Below are 13,112 nucleotides of genomic sequence, written 5' to 3' on the forward strand. Positions count from 1 at the left end.
TTAAACATAGAAAATTAAAGTACGCTACTTTTAATTGTGGTTATCCAGCTTCCATTCCATGTTTCTTCTTTTTAAAAAACTAACTTTACTTCGTTTCTAATCTATACACATCCTTTGCCGCAGAAAATAACTTATATTTTTGTCAATGATATAAAACCAGAAACTAGTTCACTATATTTTAAATGAAAAAATCCGGTTCTTAATGAAAAAGACTTGAATAAGAATTAATATTTTTAAATGTTTGTGTAAATTCCTGCTTCTATTTAATTCATCAAATTCTTAAGATCAACTTTTAATTCAACATTTAAATAGATAATGTAATGATGTGTATGTACTTACATCTTTAAGTTACAGCGAGAAATAATTCATTATTGAATATATTCACAGAAAATGTCTTAATAAACAAGATGGATCTTTTCTTTAATTTTTCAATAACAGACACTAGGAAATTCTGTGTCAGATCTCTTATGAGAGCACACAGTATTATACTTGACTATATAAATCGGCATTGTGAATCACATTATTCAATATTCCCTTGATAAAAGCATGATTAATTTTCGGTGAAAAGAAGTACCGTACATAAGAATGTGATCTTCTGAATTCAAATTTTCAGAAAGGAGAATTCCAGTGTAGTCACACCTAACATTAGATAATTATTATTAAAAACTTTATACCAATACTTTATTAAAAACCTTACATAGATTTTTTTTTTTTACATCACGTCATTAATATCAAAGAATCCTATGGTATCTCGTAATTGACCATATGGCTGAAGGTTTAAAAGAACTTAAAATTTTCCTTACCTAAAAATGTTTGCAATTTATCGGATTTAAAATTTTCTGGAAGAGCGTTATTATACGAATGCTTCACTCCACACAATTGAAACAATTCTGGTCTGTTTTTTAGTAATAAACTAAATTACATTAGTAGAAAAAAAAAAGAAAGAAAAGAGAAAGACTTTCAAAATCAGAAAATTTTAATAATTGATTTTAATATTTGATACTAAGCCCCAGCTCAAGTACCAGGCAGAACTCGCGATACATATTAAAAATACGATTGCTTGAGGATAATAGCTCACATTCTAGAGGTAGGTAAAGAGAAACCGTAACATAGTCTATTACAGTTTAATATCTTACTATATGGATTATGGGGGCCGCGGTGGCTCAGTGGTAGAGCGTTCACCTCCGGTGTTTGGGGTTCCTGGTTCGATCCCAGCTCGCGCCGTGTGGACTTTGTGGTGGACAAACACCGTGCTCGTGGGTTTTCTCGGGGTTCTCCCGTTTGCTCCCAATTTCTTCATTCCACCATTTCACTCATCTCTCATCATCACCGTCTCCTTTAGCCTAATCGGCATAATCGTGGGATGTTAAAGATTTCATTTCATTTTTATATGGATTATGTATGTATGTATGTGTGTAGACATGGCGCTATAGTTTTACAAAAAATCTTTAAGAAATGTACGAAAACTGATGATAGAACCCACTATAATTTGCAAAGATACCACACTCAATGCCTTCCAGGTACAAGAGAGTTTAAACATGAAAAAACATGAAATATTTGATGTTATATTCTAGCATTCCCAGCATTCTCGAACTGTTTAAAGGGAAAAAATGATTTGCAAGTCTTAATTGCATATGAATATATTAAACAACTTCATTAAGTTATTTTCTTTAAAAATTTTTCTTTGATATAAAGTTTATAATCAATCCAGATAAATTAATAAAAGTATACTCAATCCATAAATCCGACGGATTTGGAAATCAAATATTATATATTAGTAGTCTCGCTGAGTATTGTAGAAGAAAAGATAATTTTCTTTTAATTTTGTATTGTCATCGCCTTATTTTCACGGAACACACACAAACTCTCTCTCTCTCTCACACACACACACACACACACATTATATATATACTAGCGTTGATTGCCCGCTTTGCTGGATTGAAATAAAAACTTTAAATGCACAATTCCTTTACATACCTCCCCCCTTCCCTCCCTCAAGTGCGGGGATGAATTTTGATTTTAACGGCATCGGAAGTGTCTCTGTTCATCTCAACGACCCCGAAAACTATGAATTCTACACTAATATCAGTCATTTTCGATCGTTTTTAAATATCTCTCCCCTCCTGCTCCCCTAAGTTGCACCGTCAAAGTGAAATAATAAAAACTATCCCAGGCCCGAACCACCCTCTATGTTGAAAATTTGATCGAGACCGGTTAGGGGTGATTCAAGAGGTATGAGGTCACAAACATATAAATATACACAACTTAGGGGTGCAATGATGGTTGTTTCCCCAGGCACGGAAATGGGAATACCAGCCAGTTATGACGTCATAAATTGTGCCAATAGATTTCTGAATTGTATGCAAAACCCACAGCAGCTTACTTATTTGTTTAAAAGCAATTTAGAACTACTACATTGTATGCTTTCTAGATTTCCAATGTTCTTTACTGTGTTTATGATTCATGAAGCATAATTACGCTTTGAGAAGAGATCGAAAATCTAAAATTAGTTTCCAGCCACTTCTTTCTAAATATTCCTGGCGGGTATTCAATTTAATGTGTCTACCGAACAAAACTATTACGTATGCTATACACCGGACTATTAGCAGTTTGTTTCCCGACTGTTAAAAGAAATCACTGGAAATATTAAATTTATGTCATACTTGTCTCTTCAGATATAGAAGAGTACAGCATAATAACGAAGCTTTTATTCTTTATGGGCTTGAATTGCTTCTCTTTGACTATCTGATAAAGCTAAAGTATCGCCAGTGGGAGCATTATTAGGATATATAACAACAGCAATAAAAAATATGTATTGAGGATGAAGAATTCACGCCCAACATCAGTAAATTCAATACATCTTGTCATTTTCATATCGTTCTATCCTTTTAGCAAGCGACAATGAGATTGTATTAACAGACTCAAAGTACAGTTTACATTATCCTCCCCTGTTCTATTCTTCAACCAGAGCTAGCTGAATGAGTCTTTAAACATTGTTTTAAAAAGTGACCACTGCACTGAACAGAAACAAGAGTTCAGGACCGGGCCCCGCGCCTAAAGGGGCCCCGCGCTAGTGCCGTCTACTCTACTGTCCAGTTTGATCTACTCTTCAGTGGCGTTTTAAGAGCATATTAGGTCTCAGCACAAACAATATGTTGTGGTCTCTATGACTAAATTTTGCTTCTAATACAAGTAATTAATACATGCCATTCTGCTCGCGGGGCTCCCGGCCAAGTGGCTATGATACCGTTAAGATGGACTCTCGGTTGTCAAGTACACACAATTACATATTGCAATACAGGTACAGCCATGGACTCTACAAGGAAGGGAGGCTAGCAAGTATATGCATCTTTTTCTTGTTCACCTCAACTATAGGTTGGTGTTCAATGGGAAATTTTAAAACATTTATTTCCGTTGCGAGAGCTGTTTTATGCTTTGATAAGCTCTCTTCTTCGTAACTGCATCTAGATATTTCATCCTTTGACTTCCTCTTCCTGGGTTTCCTTCTGCCTTTCCCTTTATCCGCAAGGTGATCCAATCGGAGTCGCGAATAAGATGGCCACGAATGCTGCTTTCTCTCTTTCCTATTATCTTCGTGATCTGTCGTTCTTCGTTATTTCCTTTAGTACGTTTTCATTCCCTTTTCTTTCGGTCCATGATATGCGCAGCACTCTGCGCCAAAACCACATTTCAAATGATTCCAGGGGCCGCGGTGGCTCAGTGGTAGAGCGTTCACCTCTGGCGAATGGGGTCCCGGGTTCAAACCCTGCTCCCGCCCAGTAAACATTGTGGTGGACAAACACCGTGTGCGTGGGTTTCCTCGGGGTTCTCCCGTTTCCTCCCACTTTCTTCATTCCACCGTTTCATTCATATCTCATCATCACTGTCTCCTTTAGCCTAACCGGCATAACCGTGAGACGTAAAACTCAAAGATTTCACTTCATTTTTTCATTTTCAAATGCTTCCAGCTTGAATATTTCAGCTTTTCTTAATGTCCACGTTTCTGATCTGTAAAGCGCCACGCTCCATGCCATGGTCTTAATAAATTGTTTACGAACGTCCAATGACACATTTCTTGATGTTAGCAGTCCCTTTTTTCCTATTGAATACTTGTTTAGACTTCGCTATTCTGGAACTTGCGTCTTTTCACTTCTTCCGTCCGAGGATAGACTTCCTAAATAGGAGGACGTCTCAACGTCTTCGATTTTCACTCCATCTAGCCATACGTTTGTCCCTTTCTGCCCTACTCTTGTGCACTTTATCTCTTTGGTTTTCTTCTTATTTATCTTCATTTTGCATGTTTTTCCAGTTGGTCGTTCGAGTTTGAAAGTGCTTCTGCAAGTCCTTTTCGTTCTCCACTATCAGTGCTATATCATCAGCAAACATTATTATGCTGAAAACCTGATCATTTACTTTTACGCCATTCTCGTTTTTCTTATCAAAGAATTCTTTCATAACTTCTTCTATATAGACGTTGAACGGGAGAGGCCTGACTCCTTTATTTATTCTTGCTTCCTTCTGATGTCTTCCTATAACAGCTGTCTGGATCCTGTGAAGCTGGTATATTATTCTTGTCTCTGTAATCCACTTTCACATTCTTCAACGCTCTGAACATGATATTCCAATCTACGTTGTCAAAAGCCTTTTCTATATCTACAAATGCTATTACAATTGGTTTGTTTATTCTGACGTGCTCTTCCATGATAACCGTAGACTCAGTATTGTTTCCCTTGTCCCCCTTTTTCTCCTTCATCCAAACTGGTTCTTCAAACTCCGTTCTTCGATTTTCCCTTCTATTCGTTGTGCGATAATTTTGTACAGTATTTTTGATGCATGGGAAAGCAAACTTAACGCTTTGTGTTCTTCGCATTTTCGTGCGCATTTTCTCTTCGAGATAGGGACCAATATACTTTTTCCGAAGTCTCTTAGTATTTTCCCGAGATATACACTCATGTCCAAAATTATTGTCGCATATCTATAACTGTCTTCTTCTAAGAATAAAATTTGATAATGATTTTGCAGGGTACTTTTAATAGTGATACCATGTGTATAATCGGGAAATGTATATTTGTGGTAAATTTCACAGGGAAATAATTATAAATAAGAAAATTGTAATGAGTAAAAAAAAAAATGTTGCTAAATGGACAAGAAGGTTTTATTTTCATTTTATTGTTCTTATTTACTACTCTTTTGACATGAAATTTGCCACATACATGTCTTTGCCGATTATACACGTACTAACATTGTAAGAAATACCGGGAGAATTCGTTATCAATTTATATTCCTACATCAACATATTTATAGATATGCGACAATAATTTTGGATATGAGTGTACATTTCATTAATAAGATTAAATAGTTTCTTCTTTGTTGCTATTCTGAGGTTCTTAATCACTTCCGTTGGTATTTGATCTATTCTTGGGACTTTACCATGTTGAATTTTCTCCAAAGCATTGTCAAATTCGCACTGTAAAGTTGAGGGTTCTAATTCATTTTCATCGACATCGTCTTCCTTCTCTATCTCTTCTTCGTTCACTCTGTCTCCTTTGTAGAGTTCTTCAATGTATTCCTTCCATTTTCTTGTTATCTGCTTCTCTTCTATTAGCATTGTCCCGTCCTTGTCTATGATAATGTCTGTACGTTTCTTTTTCTCACCGAACTATTTTCTAACCTTTCTATATGCCGTTTCTGTGTTGCCTTTGACTATATTTTCCTCAATTTCTTGCACAAGTTGTTTATCCAATTTTCTCTGGCCTTCTTTATTCTCTGTTGATGTGATTTCTGCACCTTCTGTATTCCTCTTTGTTTCTTATACTGAACTGTCTTCTTTGCTCCATCATTTCCAATACTTCTGCTGTTATCCACGGTTTATATTGGGTTCTCGTTTCTCTTCCTATGTGCTTTCGGTTGTTTGTGTAATCCCTGCTTTCATTACTTCCCATTTCGAGGTTATGTTATCTCCCGCTAAAGCTACCTTAAACGTTTCTTTGTCTGTCGCAGTTGCAAATTCCCTTTTCGTATTTTCGTCTCTTCTTAGCCTGATTGTGTTCCATCTTTTGTTTGGTGCTACCCCTGTTTCCTTCTTTAGTCGAAGTTCGCTCTTCATCAGAACTAAATTATGGTCTGAGTCAATATCTGCACCTGGGTTATACTGAACTGGGGTTCTTCAGTTGATTTCTAAATGCTTGTCGGAGTAAATGAGTAGTTTGTATTAAGTTTCCGGACATAAGCAAAAGTTTTCTGAATTTAATGCTGCAGTAGTTTATTTTTTTTATGTTTACAACTTATGTTGCAAAAATAAATATTATGTGCAGGGAGCATTCTGTACACCCCCAACACTCCCCCAAATTTCCTTGCACACACCCCTGGGCGTAGAAATATTGTTTTCTTTGAGTTTGTGTAAAAATGTATATTCTGGATGCACACCCTCTTTTATTTTGAACACCCCACTAAGTAAAAGTTCCTGACGTTCTTACTGATTATGTCATGAGATACTACCGAGATGGTATCAAGTAAATCAGCCTGAGTGCAACTTCTTTGCATATCCTTTCTCTTACTATTGCCATATTCAAAATACAAAACCAAAGGACAAACTTTGTCCTCTCCTTCGAAAAATCCCGTTGAAGTCAGAAAAACCGAATTTTTCCTAACTCAAATAATCCAATGGAAAACATGTCATCCATCTTCCATCAGTTCCTTAAGGTTTGTGATCGTCTCATCATCATTCATTTTGTTTGCAGTCGATAACGATTTCGAGCTGATTATACCTTTCATAAGTAGCTATCTACGATGTTCTCACTAGCGTACATTAAGTTTTCCTGACTTGAATTCTTTTCAAATAGACAGTTAAGAAATCTTCGAACCAACGAATTAATGTCAATGTGCATTTCTTTATGTCTTACAAATATAAACTTACGGAAACATTGACTTCACCATTATATTTCTCGTAAAATTTTAGCCCAATTTGATATATTACATGACTTCCTTTTTATTTAAAATCCCTTTTTATTTAAAAAGTCGAGCGAGTTAAAAGATGGCCGACGTCAAGATAGCGGCCATGAGAAGCATACTCTCAAATAAATGTCTACTTCCTCCTGGTGTCGGTTAATGTGTTTTTGTTTTTCATCCCTTTACCTGTTCTGCAAATGAAATGAAATTTTCAAACTTGAAACATATTGTTATGGCTTATTCTGATCAATCAGGTTCTTGGTCACTGCGTCCGTCTTTATAGACGGAAGCACTTTAAATTTTGCTTACGCTCGTTTCTTCATATTCTACACTTCGCTGCCAAGTTGGTCAAGAAACTAGATTTCGACATCGATAGGTTTACTTGTAAGGGAACAAAAATAAGAAATACTGGTACACAATCTTCTTGAAAAATTGCGAGGCAGAAGTTTGAAATATGTATTTTAAAATTCATTCACTGTCTGCATGTCCATTTGAGTTATTTCTCTGTAAAATTAGCTGCTAAGGCAATGAACAAGGTGAGCGTTTTCACCAGAACATTTTGCAGATGGAAAAACGTTACAAAGGGAAATAAGTAAAACCACTAGACCAGCAGGGCGGGTGCAGACCTTGGTGCAAGTTAGTTGTAAACCTGAGGCTCCGCAAAATGTTTCCAATCGGCCCGCACCACCTAAGACCGGCCCTGCAAAAGTTGGGAGGGAATATATCTCGAACATCCCCGTTTCCAAAGTAGGGTTAAAAACAGATTTACTGTCAAAATGAATAACGTAACCACAAGAAACCTTTCTTGTTCGGGAAAACTCTTAGGCGCGTCAAACGAATAATTAAGCAATTTGTTTACCTTTCCTTGAACAAACGGAACATAAACACAGACTTTGAGCCAAAGTGGGGCTAAAATATTAACTTCGATCTGCAAATTACTTTTATGGAAACGTTCTCCAGATGTTTGAGATGCACCACAAAAAATACTTGTAGAATATTAATTTCATATAGATTTTGAGAAGCGATTAACTTTTTAATCGACAACGTACTTTTCACTGATTATCAATTAAGAATTAACTCCTGGAAAATTTAACTAAAAATTAACAAAGAACTTAACTGATTAACTTAATTTTTCAGACGGATTAATTACAAACTTGTTTATTTCTGATTGAAAAGTAGAGAAATTATCATTTATTTTTAAGAGTATGACATTACGTACTTTCCTACTAAAAAGTAGGTAAAATATGATTCTTGAGTTTCTGATGGAGTGATTGTTTTGTTTTCTACAGGCAAAAGTCGCAGTTAAAACACGAGGAAAGTGGTGACAAGACGGAAAAGGAGAAAAAGTCAGATGTCAAGGGAAAAACTCCAAAGAAAGATGTTAAAAAGAAAGAAAACGGTAAAAAACTTCCCAAAAAATCGAGCCTAAAATTGAACACAATCGAAGATAAATTTGGGAGTACTTTAGATGACACCTATTCTAAAGAGCTTCTACCTATTGATGTGACGAATTACGAAGCAGTACTTCCGGACGGAAGACGATATACATTTTCAAATGGAAAAATCACAAATGAATATCCATATTATTTGCGGACAGCATCAGACATATTAAATGGGACTGTAAGTATAGAAGCCTTAATTTTTGCATTAGTTTTCATTTTTAAATTTGGAACATTTAAGAATGTAGAAATTTTAATTTGAAGCTGTTTGCGGGATAAACGTAAAATTACAGTATATTGTAAAAGATATGTGTTGAAGGTCGTTTAAGTTAACCCTATAATACTGATATATACATAATACGCACTGTACAAGGTGCACTGACAGTCCAGACGGAATGATTAAAAAAAAAGTTCTGCTAAATATAAATGGAAAATCACATCCTTAAGGTAGCCTTCACACTAGGATTTTGTGAGCCGCTAGCGTGGGCTGCAGCTGCTAACTTTACATTGTTTTAAATGTTCCCCTTCACACATGCGCTTCGGTACAAGTAAGCCGCAGTTCTGAGCTGCTATGAAGATCAGCCCGCCAGTAGTTGGCTCAAGCGGGCTGCTGGCAGGGAAAAAATAACACGCAGACATGAGTGTGAACTCAGTTGGAATGGAAAAAAGTGTACATATACTTGATGTTGAAAATTTTCTAATTTTGGTATTACTCTGATGAAATGCACATTTTATACTATTATAGAGTTCGTCAAACGAAGAGTTAGACATTCTAAATTGAACAATTTTCTTTCGTCTTCTTTTCGTTTAGGAAACAGACAGTAAAATGAACATTCTTCCAGTCTTGATAGACTTACAGGATGAATCCACATTAGTCTATATTTTCTTTTTCTTTTCTTCTTGCAATTTATCGCCGAGATTAAAGTTGAAGCTCTAGCATGGCTGCCACTTTGATATCACAGTCTTTTGAGCGGCTCTGAAGTATTCAATGGTTTCACACTACAGGTCCACATGAGCGGCTAACGCGAGCGGCTCACAAGTTACTTGTGTAAAGGCAACCTAAAAAGACGGAAACTACAGGAAGCGTGCTGTGTCGTGAGTCATACTGGTATGAGAAAACAATCAACTATTTAATGAGTAATATAATTATCAAGATCTTCACTGCAATACTGATATGAATCTTAATAATGAAATATAGGAAAAGCAGTCTAAAGCCGATACATCAAAATACCGATCCAGATAATAACAGTAAAAGCCAATGTATTGTATGAAAAAAAATATTTGCTAAAGCGAGAAACGTACTGAAGAAAAAAAAACATTTAAAAGTTATTATTACAAAATGGTAAAATTATACAATTGGTTCTTTGAAAAGTGCCGAAAGTTTCTGGACACTAAAATTCAAATAGAGTTGCCGTGCTAAATCATTACACGTTTAAAAGCGTATGCCCTCTAGTGTTGAAAGGTATAACTGCAAGGCTGCAGTTTGTTTGAAAATTAGAAGACTGGTAATGTAGTTAGTCTGAGCATGCCAGTCAGGAACAATGGAGCTCGAGCGATATGATTTTCGTACAATGATCTTTTACGATCTTAAGTACTATTTAACGCAAGAGCAGTGTTATAATCGTTTAGAAGTGTTTCAGGAACTCTGGGCCCCCATGTGCAACAGTTTTTAATTGATTTGCGGAATTCGAACGAAAGCCAAACAGATTAATAGATTATCTTGATCTTTGCAAGGGTTGCAGTCGCTGGGTCTCACATTTGCTTATGTCTGAGCAAAAAGATGACTGCATGGAGTGGAACCGGTATATGCTTAAAAGATTTTGGCAGGGGAAAAGTAAAGACGTTTATAATATCATATAATATCGTCATTGGTGAAGAAACATGGATTTACAACTATGACCCCGAAACAAAACATCAGTCGACAGTATGGTGTTTTCAAAATGAACACTTCGAAAACTAAACGAGTACGGAGCGTGGGTAAAGTTATGGCGCATCTTCTCTTCTCTAAGACGGCCATGCAGCAACTATACAATTAGATAATCGATACAAAATAACAACAGAGTGGTACGTTACTTATTGCTTTTCGGGTGTTTTTGAAGCTTGGAGATCTGTCAACCAAAAGTCTCCACTGCCTCGCTTCCTTTCTCATCATGACAATACACGGCCACATACAACAGCGAAAAACTTTGGAGATTCAACAGGAAAGTGAAGTCCGTATTCAGCCGCACCCGGGTTATTCTACAGATTTAGCTTCGTGAGACTTTGCCTTCTTCCCAAAACTCAAGAAAAAGTTTCGAGGACGCCGCTATTTAAAAAGTGAAAAGGCTAACTCAGACTATAATAATGGAATTTTTAATATTCGTAAAAACGAATTTCTAAGAATACTTGACTTCTGGTTTTTAAGAATGCAAAAATGTATTGATGGTTATGGGGGCTATTTTGAGAAATTGTAAAAGATTTTAAGTAAATAAGTTGATTTATCAAAGAGTACCTAAAAGCTTTCGGCGTGCTCCTCGTAGCTGACCAGAACTTAATAGGCACCTGTCATCTCTGTCTACACCTCTTTTCAAATGAAAAGCTACGTCAGCAGTAGCTAATGGTACGTGGCATGTAGTTCAGTGTTGCTGCAGTTCGGACCTCCCTCCCTTCCTCTACTCGCTCTTTCCCAATCTTGTGTTATTACAAATCAGTTGGCAGCATTATTCACCCCCAAAAAAGTTATTCAAATAAAATTGACATTATGCACTATGCATGCTAAAAATATAAGTATCAACTAATCATTAAATATAAATATTAATTACCTATTAATCTATTTCACTAGAACTACTAGAACTAGATACCAAGTCCGTCGTCTGTTTCATTCTGCTACCATCATCCTCTATGATAGTTTGTATATTGTCGCTATCTACGAGTGTCTTAAATATCTTACATGTTCCAAATTTTGTTAATTATTACATCATGAAATTTTTCTACATGTTATGCAACAGATCATTCTCACTCTCTAGAGTAAGGCCGCGCTAAGAAGAGCTCTGACAACTCTCACGTGCGATCAAGCGCGGTTGCCACGTTTATCTTCTGTAACAATACAATATAACAAGGGGCACATTTTGTGGGAAAAGAATCACCTATGTATTACAACAAAAAATATCATTTAACATTATGCCTGACGAAAGTATTAGTCAAAAGAAACAAACAAATTAGTCTGCTTTAAGATCGTAAAGAAAACAACCGTTACTTCTAAACACAGGCCTTATGCAAAATCGTTTTGACGTATGATTAGCGTCATACTAAATGCCTGACTACTACATGGAAACATATGTTAGTCGAACTCTTTAGTATGACATCGAGCTTCTTCGTGGCTAAGCGGTTAGCGTGCGCCTTTGGCATGGGAGCCCCCAGTTCGATTCCCGGAGGGAGCTCATGTGGTACGGATTCCGTTAATCAGTATGTCGACGTCTCATATAACCTCGCTGCTGAAAGAGACGTTAAACTCAAAATCAACTCAACTCTTTAGTATGACACTAAACATGCGTCAGAACGACTCTGCGTAAGACACATAATGTTATATCTTTTTTTTTTTAATGAAAACTACTTACGTTAGAGAATGGCTTTTAATTGTAGACAATTTAATTCCATTTACTGTAGAAATCTTACGCTTTTTTCCTAGGGTGGATAAAGTTTCCGTCGGTTCAGTGAGGCCTTCCGGGCACTTCACTTTTGTGATTCTTTTCACAGTTGTAGAGCTAATGTATAAAGCTGAATCTACTCTTTCAATCACTTTATTCACTGGCAATAAAGGACCGTCGTTACGTTCTTTTTTCAAATATTCCCTAAGATTAAACACAAATTCCCGTGCCTGACTTGTCAAGGGCACCCCCTTTCCTCACTTCTTACGCACTTCAGGCATTGTGTTCATAAATACACACACACACGCATACACATTCTAAATTTATATTTTAGGTCTATGTGAATAATACGAATGCAAACTATGTTCCACTGATGAATGAAAATAACGAGTACACCACAATAGTCACATCAATGCACTGAGATGATAGCACAAAAAATCAAAACAACCTGACAACACAAAAACTTTCACAGTAATGAGTAGGTATAAATGCGACAACACTGTTCTGTTACAATGGAAACAACCTAGTGTTTCCAAATGTATTTTTGTGGGTCTAAACCTATCATCCCCTTCACATATTGCTGAAAAAATGTCTTCTACGAAAAGACAAACATAGCTGGATCATGTTCGTTACTTTCCAACTACTCAATTTCTAAATCAGTCCTTATGAAAAGCTCATTATAACGGTCTCTGTAATATAGACTATGTACATTTTTTCGACGTCAACAAATTTCCTACAAAGACCATTAGAAATTCTACTAATTTCAGCCTGAATTTCCAAATCACGGTTCATTGCCCTTGAACTTTAGAAGAGCCGTACACATTCTTTGTTTCCAATTCCACGAAAACCTACTCCCTGCGGCGACAGAGAGGTAGACCGGTTGTTTGTTCCATGTAACCCCACTTCTATTTACGTAGCAAACTTGTCAAGGGACAGAGTTGTGTCAATAAGTGGGAAAAGAAAAAAAAATCATTATTGTGGTAATAACGTTAGGCCTTGTGGAATTACGTTGTGCTGGAATGTTGACGAGTAAAGTGAAGTACGATTATTTTTTTGAATATCTAGTTTGTAAATATTTCAACTTACAGGCACGTAGCCA

At 36.2% G+C, this 13,112-nt stretch overlaps 1 protein-coding gene across 1 annotated transcript in view; it reads left to right on the forward strand.

Annotated features, from left to right (window-relative positions):
• The window catches only part of LOC145686221 (uncharacterized), a 307,734-nt gene that overhangs the window by 273,592 nt on the left and 21,030 nt on the right, over positions 1-13,112 (forward strand). Inside the window, exon 19 of the mRNA XM_081759284.1 lies at positions 8,238-8,568. Within this exon, the coding sequence (XP_081615410.1) occupies positions 8,238-8,568 (331 nt within the window). The remainder of the gene's footprint in view (positions 1-8,237; positions 8,569-13,112) is intronic.

The sequence above is a fragment of the Thermobia domestica genome, chromosome 5, assembly GCF_964235325.1.
Source record: "Thermobia domestica chromosome 5, izTheDome1.hap1.1, whole genome shotgun sequence".
In the NCBI taxonomy this organism is placed as follows: domain Eukaryota; kingdom Metazoa; phylum Arthropoda; class Insecta; order Zygentoma; family Lepismatidae; genus Thermobia; species Thermobia domestica.